At 38.9% G+C, this 19,506-nt stretch overlaps 1 protein-coding gene across 1 annotated transcript in view; it reads right to left on the bottom strand.

Moving 5' to 3' along the window:
* The window catches only part of ATG7 (autophagy related 7), a 95,274-nt gene that overhangs the window by 65,858 nt on the left and 9,910 nt on the right, over nucleotides 1–19,506 (bottom strand). The window contains exons 12-16 of the mRNA XM_058031749.1: nucleotides 17,808–18,002; nucleotides 14,143–14,349; nucleotides 12,938–13,053; nucleotides 11,712–11,787; nucleotides 10,537–10,617 (exon numbers count right to left, since the gene is read on the bottom strand). Of these exons, the coding sequence (XP_057887732.1) occupies nucleotides 10,537–10,617; nucleotides 11,712–11,787; nucleotides 12,938–13,053; nucleotides 14,143–14,349; nucleotides 17,808–18,002 (675 nt within the window). The remainder of the gene's footprint in view (nucleotides 1–10,536; nucleotides 10,618–11,711; nucleotides 11,788–12,937; nucleotides 13,054–14,142; nucleotides 14,350–17,807; nucleotides 18,003–19,506) is intronic.

Here is a 19,506-nt window from a genome sequence, read left to right as displayed (position 1 = left end):
TGTAATTAATGGCCAATCAGGGCCAGCTAGCTCAGACTCTCTGGTCAGTCAGAAGATTTTATTTTCATTTCTTTCCTTTCCTTTCAAGCCTTCTGATGAAATAAATTTTTTTATTCATTTAGTATAGTTTTAATATATCATTTTAATATAATATATATAATAAAATAATAAATCAGTCTTCTGAGACATGGAGTCAGATCCTCATCTCTTCCCTCATCCTGTGAACACCACCACAACTGGGAGAACATTTTGTCACCCTCTGACATTTTATTTCCCAACTGAGATGATGGAAACCTTCCAGTGGCACAAAAGCAGGAGCTCCACTGCTCACCTCCAATCTTTCCTCCCCAAATTCAGGAGCAGCTTTTCTCTGATAAATGGAACAGGGCACAGATTTGTTCAGCAGCCACTGACCAGCCCTCAGGAAGGAAAAAGAATGAGGCAAAATAATCTCATATTCTTATGCCAAGAGACCACACAGGGAGTAATCACACAGGAATAAAACCAGTCTGAACAACAAATAGAGACAAAATAATTCTAAAAAATCTTTCCAGATTCAATAAGTGACTAACTTGTTGTTGCATGGAAAGGAAATTTTCTCCTATTTCATCATGTCCAGCAGAGCCCAAAGGCCCAAGGCTGGCACGAATTTGCTTTTGCACTTCTGAACAATTCCCCACCAATCTTGGTCCCAGTGAGATCCTCCCAAGGAACAGCTCCACAGGAGCAGAATACTGGAGAGATGCTATAATTTGTACTGTTCTTGATCTCAAACCAGTCACCTTCTGCCCACAGATGTACAAAATCCAACCTGAACTTTTTCAGGAATAAACCCAGCCCTTCAGTGAAGCGTCACTATGCAGCAATTCATTTTTCCAGGCAGGAAAATAAAATATAGAAGCATAACAAAGAACCAGAAATTAATAATTCTTGCACCCAGCCTGGCAAGCTGGAGCAGGAAAGAATTTATTAAGGAACTCTTATTTTCTCCTCACCTGCAGGTCACTTCTCAGAGCTTAGGAGAGCTGGAAATCACCAATTATTTCTGGATTTCCTGGCTGCTGCAAACACTGCCAGGAGAAGCCACATTTTCACACCACCTCTCCTCACATGAAATCTCTCAGGTTGATGCCACAATCTTGATTTCAGCCTCCACTTCACAGAGCTCCAGAACTGGTTTTTTTTTTTTTTTTTTTTAATCAACGGCATTTTAACAGAACAAATCAAGATATATGGGTGCACACCATCCCATCAGGACCAAATCCAAAGCTTTCTGAGTAAATGATACCCAGTAACTCATTTCATGAGCAATCTTTTCATTCTGGCCTGTTTACTGAAGTTAAAAAAACCCCAAATCTCATGGCAGAAGGAAAAAAAAATACAGGCCTGGAGTAAAAGGACTTTGCAATGAGAAACAGATGTGCAGCCTTGGTGTTATATTCTTTTTAACAGCATTCTGCACAAAGTCCTCTCAATTGCTGGGTACAGAGAGAGAATCTGGCTCCAGGATGGCTTTACAGCAGAAAAGTTAGTATCTGCTTAGGCAAAAACACAAAAACCAAGCTCCAAACCCAAAGAAACTGGCTACTGATGCAAAACTGGCTCTTGTTTTATTTCTGTCACATCAATTTCAAACTTTTTTTTACCAGTGTTTACATTTGGTTTGGCTTTTCTTTTTTTTTCCTTTTCAAAGTAGGTTGCATCTGCAGAGCTTGAACCAGTGCTGTTTACTTTCCAGGAAAAATAAAACAAGGAATGAATGCTACCAGCTGGATTATTTACACTAAAGATTTCTGGGTAATTTACCCCCAAAATTACAAATTCGTGGATTATATACACTAAGTCAGATTTTTGGGTAATTTACACCCAAAATTACAAAATGGTGGATTATATACACTAAGTCAGATTTTTGGGTAATTTACACCCAAAACAAGTTACTGGATTATTTATACTAAATAAGATTTCTGGGTAATTTACCCCCAAAACAAGTTCCTGGATTTTTTACACTAAATCAGATTTCTTGGTAATTTATTCCCCAAAACAAGTTCCTGGATTACTTGCACTAAAAAATCCTGGGTAATTTACCCCCCAAATAAATTCCTGGATTATTTACACTAAATAAGATTTCTGGGTAATTTCCTTCCAAAACACGTTCCTGGATTTTTTACACTAAGTCAGATTTCTGAGTAATTTACCTCCAGAACAACTTCCTGGATTTTTCACACTAAATAAGATTTCTGGGTAATTTACCCCCAAAACCAAGTTCCTGGATTATTTACAATAAATAAGATTTCTGGGTAACTTACTCCCAAAACAATTTCCTGGATTATTTACACTAAAGATTTCTGGGTAATTTACCCCCAAATTCTATGTATCTACTGTTAAAACAGCAATTTAATGAAAATTTTATGCTGTGAAGAATCCTCCTGAATGAGAAGAGAACAAGCTGAACTACTGAGTTAATATTCTAAATTTTATCACACAACCCATAATTCTGGCTTCCTTAAAAAATCCTCTGTTCCAGACTCTTTCCTTTTCACAAAGTTCTCAATTTTTATTTTATTGCCATCTGATCCTAAAAGGTCATCAAGGAAAGTCTAACAAGGTGATGCTGTAAGACAGCTATGAAAAAGAAAGCAATAAAATTGCACTTTTGTGAGGATCATGGAATGACTTTTCAGGCCCTTTCAGTTCATGGGTTTGGAACAGGAAACTTTGAGAATTTTACATGAGAAAAAAGAGAATACTCCAAAAATTACCTCAAATGGAATTACCTAAAACTTGTGCATTCACAAATGATTAAGTCTGAGAACAAAGTTTTGCAGAAAGCTGTGCTCCAGGTGTGCACTGAACAAGGCCACGCTGGAAACACTGGAAATTCAGAAACCATGAGACAAAAATGGCATAATTTCATAATTTTGGGCTCAGGTCCAAATCATGAAATCACCCTCTGCACACACACAGTTCTCTCCTTTCCTCCCCATCATCAGCATTAAAAATGAAAGCAAATCAGTATAAAAGCTTAACTAATCCAAGTACAACGTGCTGAAAAATCATTTAGGGAGGAGATTATTGTTTTAATTCAGAGTAGGAGAGGGGTGATACAAATGAGCTTTGCCTGCTGCTACTTCCTACCCTGATTCTGAACTGCTAGGGGCAGAAAATGGAGAATTAACTCGCTAAAGAACCAGCTCTGAAAGGTCTCAGCAGGGCTTTTTTTAGCTTGGGGTTTTTCAGTTTCTTCTGAATCATGAAAAGGAGGACAGTAGAGTTCTCAGAAATTTAAGAAATGCCAGTTTAAGCATCTTGGCAACATTTAGTGCTTGGGAGATGCATGCATTGTTTTCTGGAATAGTCTTAATGTGCTTCATCAAGTAGCCATTTTCTCTGATAAGAATATCTGACAGATAAAACTGCAGGATTTTGATTTAAGATTTTAATTCTTAAGATTTTAAGATTTAAGATTTTTGATTTAAGACAGCTGCTCTTTACTTTTTAAAATATTTTTTCACAACTTATTTCAAATGCAGCAGCATCCCCAGATTCCAGTCAGTCTAAGGGGGTTTCACTGCACAGCACACAAGCTGAAAGCATTCCCTGCCTGTAAACAGGAGTGTAGAGATGTGAAAGAAAATAAAAGGACCAAGAAAAAAACCAACATCTCTATTTTAGTGAACAAGAGGCACTAAAGGGGTTTTGGGTAGCCAGCACCAGCAGATCCTGCTCCCTGGGCACGTGGGTACATCCCTCATTCCCCTCCCTGCTCACTCCACGTTTTCCACAGGATGGATGTTTACAACTTGGATATTTACAACTTCATTTATCCCATTCTGCTTCCTGTCCTGAGCTCATCAGCAGCCCCAGCTCCTTCTGGCATCACTCACCCTCTGCAGAAATCCCTGATCCCTCCCTGCCCCATCCCAGGGAAGGACAACTTGGGGATTTTGGCTAAGTCGTGCACAGGGACAGGCACCTCACCCCTAGTTATTGAAGGAGCAGCATCCACTGCCTGCAGAGAGCCCCTAAAGCTGGGAGAGAAGCAAGGGCACTTCCCAACATGTAAAGTAATGTAAAGAAATTATTGTTCTCTCAGCAAAGCATCTGCCTGATGCTGAGCGATGCTTTGGCTGCCTGCACAAAGTGTGGGTTTGCCAAAGGCAGGAGGTGTAGGGGGATACAGTGTGGGTAAATGAAGGTGGTCCAGAATGTAATCTCATCCCCTAAAGAGTTGCAGCTGGAGCAATTACTAAAGATTAGGAGCAGGCCTGATGTTAACAGGCCACAGCTGTAGCCAATAAGAAGAGTGTAATAAAAGCCTGGATTGGTGGGATCTGGAGTCAGATGATTACTGGACAAGGAGCAGTCAGTGCTTAGAGGAGCTGCCCACAAGAAACACTGAGGAGGTATGAAACTGGTGATACGAAACCCTTGTACTATAATGATAACAGAACACTTGATATATAAGACAACACAGGAGGGACCCAGCTCTGCAGGGCTGGCTGGAGCCAGAAAGGAGTGGGTGCTGCCCAGGAAAAGTCATTTATGGCACCCAGCAGCACCTGAAGGAGGCAGAGCTGGCACACCCTGCAGCTGCTCAGGGCTCCCCAAAGCCACAGCTCCAGCTGGAAAATCCACATTTTATGGATTACCTCAGAGCAGAGGGGTTTGGAATCTGGATGTGCTGCAATACCTGTGAAAACAGCACTGGAGAAGCAGAAGCATTTTCTTCAAAATAATATTTACTAGATTTCATAGATTTCTATTTTACCATCTCTTAAAACTGAATTCCCTCCACTCTTCCAATTTCAAATAAAGCGAAGAATTCTGCAAGGACAGATATATCAACACTGTGGAAAAATTGCAGAGAAGTCAAACAGCTTAAACTGTTCAAAAATACTGCAAACAAAGATCAGCTTTCCCATAAAGCAAAGCTGGTGGTTAGTTAAGTTGAAGAAAACAGACAGCAAGGTAAACAGACACCTGTCAAAGACTGCAATAAGAATGCAGAAAAATCTAAAAAACAATCTACCATAATTAAAACAGAAAAGATCACTAAAATGAGAAACAACTTAGATAATTAAAAATATTGTATCTCCATGAATATGCACTTGGAATCCTTGGAATAACTGAGTAACTTGGGAATAATAATAATTGAATAACTAATAATAACTGAGTAATTTCCCAATAAACCAAGGAATAGAAAGCACTAGGTTGCAAAAATGCTGCAAAAATGCAAAAATCCTATGGAAGGAATAAAAAACAAATACAAATACTCATATCCAGCAAAATAAACAACTGATCTTTTGATTCCAGGTGAAATCCTAGCGAATGAGGGCTGGAATTGATGGTGGGGTGAACACCATCATCATCATCATCCTAGCACCACACATTGAATATTCCTGAGTTTTAATTCCATTTTCAGTGTTCTCCAAAGTTGGTTTTTGCAGTTATTCAAGCCGAAGTATTTTGAGTTTTAACTGACAGAAAAGGAATTGTGTAACAGCTTCACAGAGAGATGACAAGACAGCACAGATTATCTCTAATATAATTAAAAATGATATTGTAGGCACAGGTAGATATTGAATATGTCAATATTAAAAACTGGAGTGATGCTGTCTTTTTCCTCACTGATAGTGCTTTACTTTTTCCTAATTGTAGTTAGAATTTCACTGAATTGGAGGAAGAATTTCTGGGAAAAATCCCAAACGAGACCCAAACAATTTCATTTAAATGTAACAGAAATACAGTCTGTGAGAAATTATCCTATTGCCTGAAACAATGGCAGGTTTCCTCTTTTCTTTAAACCCTACTATTCTGAAATTTAAATATAACAATGAGAAAATTAATTTTTATTCATTTCTAAGAGGTGTCCTACATAGAACTCAGGATGCTGAAAATGTGCCTGGCTGTATTAACAATTCATTCTTCAAATCTCAATAAAATCTATCCAATATTAATTTGTACAGAGACTTGTCAGATGCTCACACATATAAATTCAGGAAATAAGGAAAGTTACATGTGGGCTCTGTTTCACTGACTTCACAGCACAGCTACAGATAAAACATTCTTTTCATTTTTGAAATGTTCATTCCTGAAGGACAAACATTTCTCCCCATTTCCTTCATCAATTCTGGAAGCTTTGCAAGTGATATTTTCTTTTTTTTCTTAGGATAGGAACCACCAAGGCTTTTTCCCCCCATAACTTTTATATCCACACAATACTTGACTTGAGAACTGTCAAGTGTAATGTAAAAATGTATAATATAAAGATGTGTATAATATAAAGATGTGTATAATATAAAAAATATTTGAAGGAGTTTCATTGACAGATCACCCATTGCTACTGGGAGAAAACAAAGGAGAATGTCTTAGCGCAGTCAGGGTAAATCTGAAGGGCCTGGAATCAAAAAATCAAAATTATCTCAACTGAAAAGCATCAGTGAGTGATGGAATCTTGCAGGTTGCTGTCATAAGTGATCAGAACAATTTCAAATAAAAATGCAGGCCCAGCAGTGAGCAGAGGAGAACAATGAGAGCATTGTTGAGGCTCCATGATGACAGATTTCCAAACTGAAACACTCATAAATAACTTACACAACCCCAGCGCTCAGTAAATGTCACAGCAAAAGGGTCTCATGTATTCCTGAGATGGTAAAAAGGTAAAACATCTGCAAGGGCAGGGAATATCCTGAAAGCAGAAATTGTAATAATGCCAACAATGCCATCCCTGATCCCTTTGTGACATGCAGTGAAACTGAGAAATATCCAGCAGGAGCTCAGAGGGTGAAAAAGGGTAAAAAGGGGTAAAAACCCTTTCAGCAGCTCCAGCTCCCAGCAAAGGGAGGAGAAAGTTGGGAAAGTACTGGAAAATCAGCAGAGAACCTTGTGCTGATTTTGATTTCATAGTGGGGGTAGTTCCACGTGAGCATGACTGTAGTAGGGGAAGGAGAAATCTCTTTAGGGAGAACAAGGCAGATTTCCAGCACGTGGGTGCTCAATCTTAACTCTGCAAGAAATGTGAGCTAGGGGTAAAACCAGAGGGTTTCTGCATCTTTATATCCAGGTTGCTTGGTGGCAATTATCTTTTCTGACATTAAACTCTGCATCTGTGGGGTCTCCTCATTCATTCCATGATGCACAAGAAGGGGAGCAATAAAAGAAAATGTTCATTGCCCTCATTAAAATAGAAACAGTTGCAGTTCTGCAATAAAATACTTTAAAATACTTTTTAAAATTTTAAAATACAAATTTCAACATTCATGATTTAAGGCTTTAACCAGTTTTCTAACCAGATCTGTTTTCTAAGGAATTGCAAACCTTCTTACCACAACATAATGAGCAAACAGCCTCATTTTGCTCCCAACAGGGTAAACAGGTTAATTAGCCCAGTGTGTAATTTAGCTAAATGTTCTCTCCTGTAAGTAAAGCAGTTGTTACAAATTAATATCTGTGGGAAATGGATTTGTAGTGTTTCAGGGCCTGATAGAAGGCTTACACAGTGTGTATTTGTATGTAAACTTTGAGATAAGAAATGCTGATTTAGAAATAATATGGAGTAAGACAGATATTGGTGAGAGAGAAATGGAGTTAGAAAAAAGTTTCAAAAGATGGCTTTGTAAATAAGATTAGATACTTTAGAGAAATAGAACTATGAAATATGCATTTTAGTAAGATTTATGAGGAGTAGTTTTAGATTATTAGTTTTAAGGCATCTATAATGTGGTGTGGCAAAAAGCTGATACCCAAGAAATGCTTGTAGTGTTTTGTAATTAAGAAATAGTTAACTTCTGATTGTGATAGTGTGAATTATAACATCTGCATTGTCTCACCCTTCTCATGAGACAGAAAATGGAATAAAGGATTTTAAAATGCCTCTCAGTTGCCCCATCTCTGGGTCCAGAAAAAAGTATTGCCTGACAAATATCCATCCAAATATTGCTTGACAAATATCCATCCAAATGTTGCCTGACAAATATCCATCCTAAATATTGTCTGAAAAATATCCATCCTAATATTGCCTGACAAATATCCATCCTAAATATTGCCTGACAAATATCCATGCTAAATATTGCCTAACAGATATCCATCCTAATATTCCCTGACTGATATCCATCCTAAATATTGCCTGACAAATATCCATCCTAAATATTGCCTGACAAATATCCATCCTAAATTCTGTCTGACAAATATCCATGCAAATATTGCGTGAAAAATATGCATCCAAAATATTATCTGACAAATATCTATCCAAATATTATCTGACAAATATCCATCCTAAATATTGCCTGACAAATATCCATCCAAATATTGCCTGACAAATACCCAAATTTTGCCTCAAAAATATGCATCCTAAATATTGCCTGACAAATCTCCATCCCAAAGAGCTCTGGAGTGTGCCTTGCTGGTGCCAGAACAAGTCTGGCTCCAGAAGAGCTCTCAGTGCTCTCCCAGTGCCCTGAGCTCTGACAGGGATATTTGACATTCCAGCACAGCTCCTGCAGAACCAGAATAAGACAGAGGGGGAATCATACAGGGAAAAATTGGCCCAGAATAAAAATAGATTGGTTTCCTACTGTGAGCATCCCAAAATTCCTGAACAATTGCCTGCAGGAAGCTTCTCTGGCACGTGGCCTGGGCAGGACAGTTCTGGTAGGGAAACTTGGCTGCTTGCATGTCTGGCCTCTGCAGCTTCTACAGCAGAGAAATGAAGGAATGACTGAGTCCAAATGAAAATTACCCCAACCTCCAAACATTCAGATCAGCAGCTTCTCCTGAGTCCTCCTGGATGGCTTCAGGATGTACTGGCATTCTTCTAAAATTCCTAATTCATTCATTTTGTGCTTTAAGAGTTACAGAGAGCTCAAGGAGGAGAATGCTGACAAAAGAAAAACACAATGCCAGCAAATTCAATTCTATCTGTGCTGAAAGTCTGAACCTCCAGTCATTCTGACACGGAGCAGGATGAAATCCTAAATTACCTTATTACAAAACAAACCCTCGCACAACAAACCAACACAGAGACAACAATGAAATCATAATTGGATTTGTCATTTCAAAGCATCAGCATCAGATTTCCACATAATGCAGGGTGACATATTCTTATGCTAATAAATAAAGTTAGCAAAGTAAACAAAGGCTGTGTTTCTACTGTAAGGAAATCTGTGAGCCAATGGAGGAACCTTTTCAGCACACAAGAAATTCAATCCCCAAACCACATGAAAAGTGATCTCTCTGGGAATAGCACAGCTGCTAAAATCCAAGGCACTTTTTATTAAATCATCAAGTCTGTTTATGTAAAATGAGGCTCTCTTAAAATGACCTCCAAGAGGAAATGATTTGCTAAGGAAAAATTGATCCCTGCATTGAATTTATCTGTGTGGATGTACGTTTTTATTGTTTTTACATGGCAGTGTTTCCTGAAGTGGAGATAAGGAGAAAATAAGAGGAAAAGTGAAACAAAAAAGCTGCATTTAACAGTTTAAACTCTCCACCATCAAGGTTTCAGCTACTGCTCTTCAACAGGGTAGATCCAACTGCTGTTATTTTTAGAAACACCCAACTTTAGAGCTTCAACTTAGGAAGAGAAAATGCACATTGAGAGTCCTTCAAAACTTGTCAGATGTACCCAGAGAGCCCAGAGGGAAAAAAAGGATCACTGGAGAAGAATTATTGTGCAAGTTCTCCAGAAATTGCCCCATTATTGTTTGATGGTTCTTTGGAAGGAGGATGAGGACAGTGAAAGAAACAAAAAGAATTTTCTGCAAGCACTTCCTCAAGGTACAGAGGGTGAAATAAACTCATGGCACTCCAAGCACTTCAAACCATGAGGCAAAAACCCTCTGAATCTCCCTGCTGAGAGATCCCAGGGAAAACTTCTGGAAGTTGCACTCCACAGCCAGAAAAAACTCGCCAGAGGGAAATTTGGAAAGCCACAGGCGAGGGAAACAATGCAAGAGCTGCCCCAGAGAGCCAAGAAACAGCTGGGAACTCTGAGGTGACTCAGGACTGGCAGCACCAGCAGCAAAATGAACAATCTGTTCAAGAAAGAAATGGTAAGAAGCAATTTTTCCCCTTCAATTGTTCATTATTTGTCTGTTTTCTATCACAAACTTGAAATTTTGACAGTTTTGCCTGTTTGGAAAGACATGAAGCTGCAGAAGGCTAAAGGGATATTTATTCAATTTCAGACATCAGAAAGGATTTCTTAAATAATACCAACCTCATTTCTTCCTACAAAGCTGAAAGATAATGACAGTATTTTCGTGATAAGGATTTTTGTGATTTTTTCAGCAATGTCTTGGTCAGTCTCTGCTTGTAATCTTCAGCTGATGGCAACATTTATGTGGTGATAAAAAGAATAGCATGCTAAGAGGTGATGCCAAAGAAATTTAGAAAACAGCTAAAAAAAAAGATTATGAGGGAAAAAGAACTTTTAGCTGAAGAGGGAACAGATTCCAAGTCAAAGAAAATGTTAAAAAGTTCCCCAAAATTGACCTAGAAATATAAAAATAATAGAAAGCACAAACTCAGCCTTACCTTGGCTGAACAGGCTGTGCACTTATCAAATGCCAGGCTGACTGGAAGAACATTATCAAATCTGGATAAAAATCCTCGGATCTAGAGGATGAAAAGACAAAAATTACATTACTATTTCCAAAATTCAACGTGAACTGGACATGTACATTCCAGAAAAATAACATCTACCATGTTCTAACAGTCATTCCCAGTAAAACCTGTAGTGAATTTATACTGAGCACATATTACTGCCCTTTCCTGTACAAATAATGGCACAATAAATGCAGCTTTACTTTGCCAGAAATAGAGCCACAGCACCATCTGCAGTTGGACTTTCCTGACTGCAAAGTTCCATGAAAAATAAAAAATCATGGTGTGACAGCTTAAAGTGATATTTTTTCTCCATCTCTGTAACCTAGAGTCTGAACATTCAATTGCTGTGCATTCCTCAATTATGATGTTAATATGATATTGATAGGCAATTTTAAAATTCCAGGCCACTATTTCTGTTAACAGAGGGAGCTCTGACAACACTTTGCAGCAGGGTTTGATCACTTCAGTTGTGAACTCTTTGGAGTACTGATCATCCTTTTTATTCTGTTTATTATAAAGACTAGATGTCACCAGGAACAGATCTTCAGTAACTCTGCAATATTAATAATAATACCTCAAATGTGAAATTTTGAAATGGAATTTTTGAAAAACTTTTTAACACGTTTGAAAGTGGAATTTGGGTTGAGATGAAGAAAAAAGTGCTGTATGGTACCAAAACAATGTGAAGACTTTGTGATAACAATAATAAATAAATAAAATCAGCCAATTCACGTAAAAATTCACGTTTGAAAACTCTGAAGAGATTCAAAAAGTGGACTTAAAGATGCTCATATTGGCAGTTGTGATGGAGAAAAGAAAATTCAGAAATTGCTTTATTCACATGATTTCTGCTCCAAATTCCTGCTCCCAACAAATTCCTGCTCAGTATGTAGCAGGAATTTTGTGTCGATGAGCAGCACAAACACAATGCCAGGAACACCCTGCCTGGGTTGTGTGATGGGTTAACATTATTGATATTTATTTTTTAATAAACATGGAGAGTCAGTCCTCTGGGAAATACAATCAGCATTTTTTAAGGAGACAACATCAATGATGATCAGTTCCCAGCTCTTCAATAAAAGGTTTTACCACCAATGATTTACCTGGTGAGGAACAAGCCCAAGAGAAGTGGGTGGCTCATTCATTCTGTCATCACTGCTGCTGGCCACAGCATAACCACTGCCAAAAACACAACAGGGGAAATTAGAGCAACACAGCACACTCAGAATTTCCAGGCAGCTTCCAGACATTTTGCTACAGCTCAGAGTGAGTCCAGGAATCTGTGTGGAAAGTCTGTTTCATAGGAATCAAGACTCAGCATGATAAATATATATAAAAATCAGTCTGAGACTCATCTGCAACTCCTAAGTCATTTCTTCTCTCCCAGGTTTTAAAGAGAGGAAACAAGTCTCATGTTCAGGGTGCAGAATTCCAGAGTAATTTCTGTGTCACACTCACTGAGTTTTAAATAAGATTTGAAACACAGGGCTTATCTCAAAGGCTTATCTCAAAGCCCTTCATGTGCCTGCTACACCTTACAGCATCTCCACATTGCAGGGAAAGAAAAAGAAAAGGAAAGGGGGAAAAGAAAAGGAAAGGGGGAAAAGAAAAGGAAAGGGGGAAAAGAAAAGGAAAGGGGGAAAAGAAAAGCAAAGGGGGAAAAGGAAAAGCAAAGGGGGAAAAGAAAAGGAAAGGGGAAAAAGAAAAGGAAAGGGGGAAAAGAAAAGGAAAGGGGGAAAAGAAAAACAAAGGGGGAAAAGAAAAGCAAAGGGGGAAAAGAAAAGCAAAGGGGGAAAAGAAAAGCAAAGGGGGAAAAGAAAAACAAAGGGGGAAAAGAAAAACAAAGGGGGAAAAGAAAAAGGAAAGGGGGAAAAGAAAAAGGAAAGGGGGAAAAGAAAAAGGAAAGGGGGAAAAGAAAAAGGAAAGGGGGAAAGAAAAGCAAAGGGGGAAAGAAAAGCAAAGGGGGAAAAGGAAAGCAAAGGGGGAAAAGGAAAGCAAAGGGGGAAAAGGAAAGCAAAGGGGGAAAAGGAAAAGGAAAGGGGAAAAAGGAAAGGGGGAAAAAAGGAAAAGGACAGCAAATCCAAGATTACTAATATGCTAATAGCAACATTTTCTTCTTTTGAAAGATTCCTAATACCTTTCTGAGGTTAAATTCAGAGAGACAAGAAAAACTTAAGACTTGTTGAAGCAGTTCCCTCCAACACTGCCCATTGCATTAATTTACAGACATCACCCCTGACAGAATTGTCCTTCTTGAGGTGTAATTCCCCCTCCTCACTACAGATTTTGTTAGATTGGTGTGATTTCCCAGAGAACAGCAATGGCTCACCCTTCTGGATGCTGCAGCACAGAAACCATGAGCTCCACTGCCAGGGCTCCAGCCACCATGGCCAGCCCAGGCCTGCTGACCGTGCACTGCTGGTCCAGAGTCCGATCCCTGGTGGACTACAAACACAGACAACCCTGAAGGGAGGGCAGAATAACTCCAAAGGAACCAGCTGCCCTGTGCAAAACACCTCCAGTGCGGTCAAATTCACATCTGTGACCTTCCAAATAAAAATCTGCTATTTCTTTAACTCATGTGCATCAACATGGCGCAGATCCCTTGAGGAAACACCATTACAAATTCAAATAACAATTGAAATTGCAACAAAAGAGAAATATACAATATATAATATATAATATATAATATATAATATATAATATATAATATATAATATATAATATATAATATATAATATATAATATATATATACTCATATATATGTATATATGCTCTACTCACATCCCCTGGTGCCACAACACCATTGCAGAAGTAGCAGATCCCTTTAGGAAACACCATTAATAATTCAAATAAAACTTCAAATTGCAACAAAAGAGAGATAATATATACTATATACTATATAATATATAATATATTAATTGTTTGCATAAAGTTCTACTCACATCCCCTGGTGCCATAACACCATTGCAGAAGTAGCAGATCCCTTAAGGAAATGCCATTAAAAATTCAAATAAAAATTCAAGTTGCAACAAAAGATATATATATATATATATATAAAATACATAACATACATAATATATTATATATTATATAATATATTCTATATATTGTATAATATACTCTATATATATGCTCTACTCACATCCCCTGGTGCCACAACACCATTGCAGAAGTAGCAGTTCCCTTTAGGAAATGCCATTAAAACCAAATAAAAATTAAAATTGCAACAAAAGAGAGATATATAATATAGAATATAGAGATATATAATATAGAATATAGAGATATATAATATAGAGATATATAATATATAATCACCATTTGCATTAAGTTCTACTCACATCCCCTAGTGCCACAACACCATTGCAGAAGTAGCAGATCCCTTTAGGAAACGCCATTAAGAATTCAATGAAAAATTCGAATTGCAACAAAAGACAGACATATAATATATAACAGAGAGATATAGAATATAGAATATAGAATAATATAGAATATATAATATATAATCACTGTTTGCGTAAGGTTCTACTCACATCCCCTGGTGCCACAACATCGTTGCAGAAGTAGCAGCCCAGTTTGTAGCCAGGGATATTTGAGAACAGTGAGGATCCCAGCAGATCAGAAGGAGCAGAGGTGTTGCTGAAATGTGAATCACCAGCAGATTCTTGCTGTTTTGGTTTCTTCAGGCCGTGTCTCATAACAACAAAAGTGTCAAATCCCAAGGCAGCATTGATGACCAACTGTGAACAATAAAGAGAGAACAACAGATTTTAAGTGAGCCAAAAAGGGAGGGGAAGAAAAAAGCAGCCTTGAGGTTTTTATTCACTATAAATGCCAAAAAACCCACAGGCTGCAGATGGATGAGCAACCCATTAACTGCATATTTACCACCTTAGCCATAAACAACAGAGCTTCTGAAAGGTGCAGAATTCCAGCTGTCAAGCCCTTAGAAAAAAACCAAAACCAAAATAAAAGTCTGTTCCAGAAAGTCACAAGGCCTTGTCCTTTTCTGTGCCTTTCAGGGCAATCTGATCTGAATGAATAACTCCCTCTAGTTGTTACACAAACTTGTGACAAAAAAATAAAGAAGCAACAGCAGCTTCAAGCAATGAAATACCATCTGTTATCCAAAGCAATTTCTGCTCAGTAAGGAAAGCAATTAATGATTACTTATGGGCTTCATCTGCATCTGCTTAGTCACATGGGGAGCAGGAGCAGCTGTGCTGCACAATTCCTGTGTCCTCATTTCCCCTCTCTCTCCACTTTGTGGCAAGTGCACAGAGGAATTTGGAGCACAAATATCAACACAATAATGACTGCAGCCAGTCAAGTACAAAGGAAGATGCACTGCTTCCTCTGCACCTCCTGTTGGTAGAAATTCTGCTGCAGCACTTCCTTGTCTTCCATTCTTCCAGCCAGGAATTATTTAAAAGAAGAACTCTGAGGGAAGCTCTCTCAAGAATTGCTCATCTTAATTAGCAAGCTTTGAGTCTCATCATCGTTCTCAGTATTTCCAATTATTTTTGCATATTGTTTCAGCCTTGGAGTAGTTTGTTTTTCCTCAGTCCTGAAGGGGAACCCTGCTGTTGAATGTGTGCAATTAAAAGATTCCATCTTCTCACTGCATCTACCTGTAAAACCTGAATAAAGTGTTCCACTACCAAAATATGAGTAAGAGCTGCTATTAGCAGAAATTACTGATATTGTTAAACAATTCCCACTGCAATCAACTGTTTCTTCTCAGTTTACAGGTAACTATTCCATTCTAACTGATTGAGCCTTAATTAAAAAAAAAATCATCTGGTTTTGATAAAGAGACAATGGAAAAGTACAAGAGACAAATGAAAAAGTATCTTTTGGCAAGGATACATTTTAACAAGTTCCAGTGCTCAGCAGGAGCAGAGATTGAATATCTGACATGAGGATTTAGCATTTGAGGGGTTGGTTTGTCTGAGGTGTTTGTTTTGGGGAAGGACTGCAGGAATGGCAAAGATCCCCAAGGCACTTGAATGGTGGAGTGGGGAAAAGAACTCTTGGCTACTCACAGACCTGGTGGTGTGCATTTCACACAAATCATCTCTCACCACCTTCTTTACTTTCATTTTGAGACCTTTGGGACCAAACTCTGCAGTAATTGAGATCAGCAGGTGCCACACAAACTCACATTTGGAGCAGAGCTCTCATTGGGTGTTTACCAACATAAAATACTGAGCATTTGTTTGGACACCTGGAGATTTCCCTGCTGTTTTTTCAGTGACAGAGTTCCATCTCCTCAGATCTAAGGGATGTTATCAAATCAACCAATTGTGATGCAGACACACTGCACCACGGAGTAACAGAGAAATGTCACCAAAAGTTTCAAAGTTTATCCTCAAAATTATACAAGTGCTGCAAGGAAAATGTAGAGGGGCACTGCTGGCTAAGAAAACATGGGAGGGAAGTTTTGGAGATCATAAAATCATTCTTTCCTGACTGAACCAGACAGAATTAATATAAAACATGCACAAAAAACTCCATATATTGCTGGAAATTCCCAACCATACCATGTGGAAGAGTAGGCTGGCCCTGGCACTTCCCAGCTTCAAACTTTGAAATTTTGAAACTGAAGTTTTGAAAAACTCTTAACACAGTTAAAAGTAGAGTTGGGTTGAGTTGAAGAAAAAAGTTCTGTATGGTACCAAAACAACACAAAGATTTTGTGGTAATAATAATAAAAAGTGATAATTAAAATCAGCCAGCTCCCATAATAATTAGGAATTGGCTGATTTGAATTGTTTTAAAACTCTCAAGAGATTTAAAAAGTGGACTTCAAGATGCTCATACTGGCAGCTCTGAGAGAGAACAGAAAGGTCAGAAATTGCTTTATTCATATAATTTCTGCTCCAAATTTCTGCTCAGTATGTAGCAGGATTTTTGTGTCCATAAGCAGCACAAACACAGTGCCAGGAACACCCTGCCTGGGCTGTGTGATGGGTTAATATTATTGATATTTATTTTTAAACAAACATGGAGAGTCAGTCCTCTGGGGAATAGAATCAGATTTTTCATAAGGAGATAACAAGCTTTGCAAATTTGCTCATTTTGTCATTCCTGTGCTGTTTTCAAACAACTAAAACAGAAAGAAACACCACAGGTGCAAGAAAGGCCAGGAGCATTAAGGAGGAGCTGATGAGTTATCAAGTTACACACACTTACACCTGAGGCTGTGACTCAGTGAAGCCCTCACTGAATCTCTCCACTAGCAAAGGGAAGCTCATTTAAGCTATAAAGAAAGAAATCCATTGCTCAGGGCCAGAAATTTAAAAGAAAGGAATTAAAATAAAATAAGAAATAAATGATAATAAAATAAAATAAAGGACTTAAAGGGAGAATGAAAGGGAAGGAAATGAGTGGCTTGGTGGGACACCTTCCTCTTGCTGGCTGCAATGAGAGCAGGAAAGGGGAAAAAGGAGAAGGGAAAGGGGAAGGAAAGGAAATTTCAAGGAAATTTCAAGGAAAGGAAATTTCAAAGAAAGGAAATTTCAAGGAAAGGAAAGGAAATTTCAAGGAAAGGAAATTTCAAGGAAAGGAAATTTCAAGGAAAGGAAAGGAAATTTCAAGGAAAGGAAAGGAAATTTCAAGGAAAGGAAATGTCAAGGAAAGGAAAGGAAAAGAAATTTCAAGGAAATTTCAAGGAAAGGAAATTTCAAGGAAAGGAAAGGAAAGGAAATTTCAAGGAAAGGAAATTTCAAGGAAAGGAAAGGAAATTTCAAGGAAAGGAAAGGAAATTTCAAGGAAAGGAAAGGAAATTTCAAGGAAAGGAAATTTCAAGGAAAGGAAAGGAAAGGAAAGGAAATTTCAAAGAAAGGAAATTTCAAGGAAAGGAAAAGGAAAAGGAAAAGGAAAAGGAAAAGGAAAAGACTGGCAGCACCTTCCTCTTGCTGGCTGCAATGAGAGCAGGAAAGGGAAAAGAGAAGGGGAAAAGGAAAGGGGGAAAAGGAAATGAATGGATTGGCAGCACACCTGCAGTGAGAGCAGGCAGCCAGCAGCTCTCCCAGGTGTCCATCAGCAGGAACACCACATCTGGCCATTGATGGGAAAGGAAAGGAAAAAAGGAAAGGGGGAAAAAAAGGAAAGGAAAAAAGAAAAAGAAAGGGAAAAAAAAAAGGAAAGAAAATGAAAGGAAAGGGAGAAAGGCAATGAATGGCTTGCGGCCCACCTTCCTCTTGCTGGCTGCGATGAGGGCTGGCAGCCAGCGGCTCTCCCTGGTGTCCATCAGCAGGAACACCACGTCGTGGCTCTCGATGAGCTCCTCCAGCTGTGCCACGTCCTTCTGAGCCTGGGCCATGGTCACCTCTGAGAAGTTCACGGGGTGGCCTGGCATGGGGATGCTCATGTTGTAACCCTCAGAGCTCTGGAGAGAGGCAGAGAGAAAATCAGCAGTTCAGAGGGTGACCTTGTGATTAAAGAGGTGTGAAATTCAGCACAGAGCAGAGGACAAATTCAATTCCCCTTGTCAGAATGCAGAACCTCTCTGTGGTACAGTGCTGGGGTTTCTCACTCTGGATTTAGGCAGAACACACTCAAAGTCTTAGCAGGATTAGTAAATTGCTACAAGAACAGAGTGGAGCTGCTCCTGATCCCAGGGGTTACAAACAGCACCCCAATGCCAAGCAGCCACATTTACACATGATTATGATCAGTGATTGAAAATTGTGTCCTGATTCTCTTTCCAGCCCCTTCCCACATGATTTTAACAGGCTGCAGTTTGTATTTCTGCTGCTAAATCCTGCCTCAGTCACAGCCACGTGCAGCATCACACACACTGCTCCTCATTTTCAGCTCCTCAGGAGGAGAACAGCCTTGGATGATTTCCCAGTAATTCCCAAGCCATGTGGGAATCTGAGACAGCAAAAAGCACTTCTGAGACTTGTCACTGCAGAGGTGCAGGATTTGTTCCTGTGGCAGAAACATTTCCCTCTTCCAGCCCATTACTTGGGCAGGACACACTGAGAGCAAATACTGAGCCAAAGAAGCATCTACACAGTGCACGGACAATGCAAACAATTCATTCCCTCCTTCAGAAATGTGGCAGCACAAGCTGCCAGAATCTGCTGGAAGGGAAGGGAAGGATGGAGCCCTCATTTCTGTCACAGAAGGACAAGCCTTGCCAAAGCCTCCCTGTTTGGCACTGCAGGAAAAATTAGGAACCAAAATACAAAAAACTGGATGAACCGAGCATAAAATTCCATGGGAAGAGAGGAGAGGAAGGTTGGTGGAATGTGCTTTGGCACAGACCAATTAATGATCAGCACAACTCATAAATCCAGGTGAGACAAATGACCAAAAGGATGAACACACATAAATAACAGACAGAAAAAACAGACAGAAAACACAGACAGAAAACACAGACAGAAATCACCCTGAGGATAAAAAGAACCAGGCCCATCTAGCAGCTTGGAGAAATGACTGTGGGTAACAGCTGCATTAACCATACCAAAGGATCCACCTCTTGTTCCCCTCTGTACCATCACCAGAGACATCAGGACATTTTTGGGCAGGCTTTAATTCCAGTGTCATTATCTCCTCCAAAATTCCTGGTAGGAATACAGAACTTAATCCATGTTGTGTTTGAATAAAGTGTTCATGGATAACCCATCAAGCCTGTGCTGCTGAAATGCTGATTGATTAGATCAGCTCAATTCACACTGCTGGTGACTTAGGAAGGCCAAATTTATTTGTTTAATAAATTAAAATAAATAAGATGGAATTAACTGCACCACAAAATGGTCAATGTGGTTTGTAAATACTAAAATCCTACCAGAATTCAAAAAAAAAAAAAAAGTTCAATCCAGGCATTGTAGCTGTAGGAATACAGACAAGCCTGGCAACTCCAACAATTTTATTTGAATAACTGT

The sequence above is a fragment of the Melospiza georgiana genome, chromosome 11 (genome assembly GCF_028018845.1).
Source record: "Melospiza georgiana isolate bMelGeo1 chromosome 11, bMelGeo1.pri, whole genome shotgun sequence".
Taxonomy (NCBI): domain Eukaryota; kingdom Metazoa; phylum Chordata; class Aves; order Passeriformes; family Passerellidae; genus Melospiza; species Melospiza georgiana.
The sequence above is the reverse complement of the archived record's forward strand: the minus strand, read 5'-3'. Positions and strand labels throughout refer to the sequence as shown.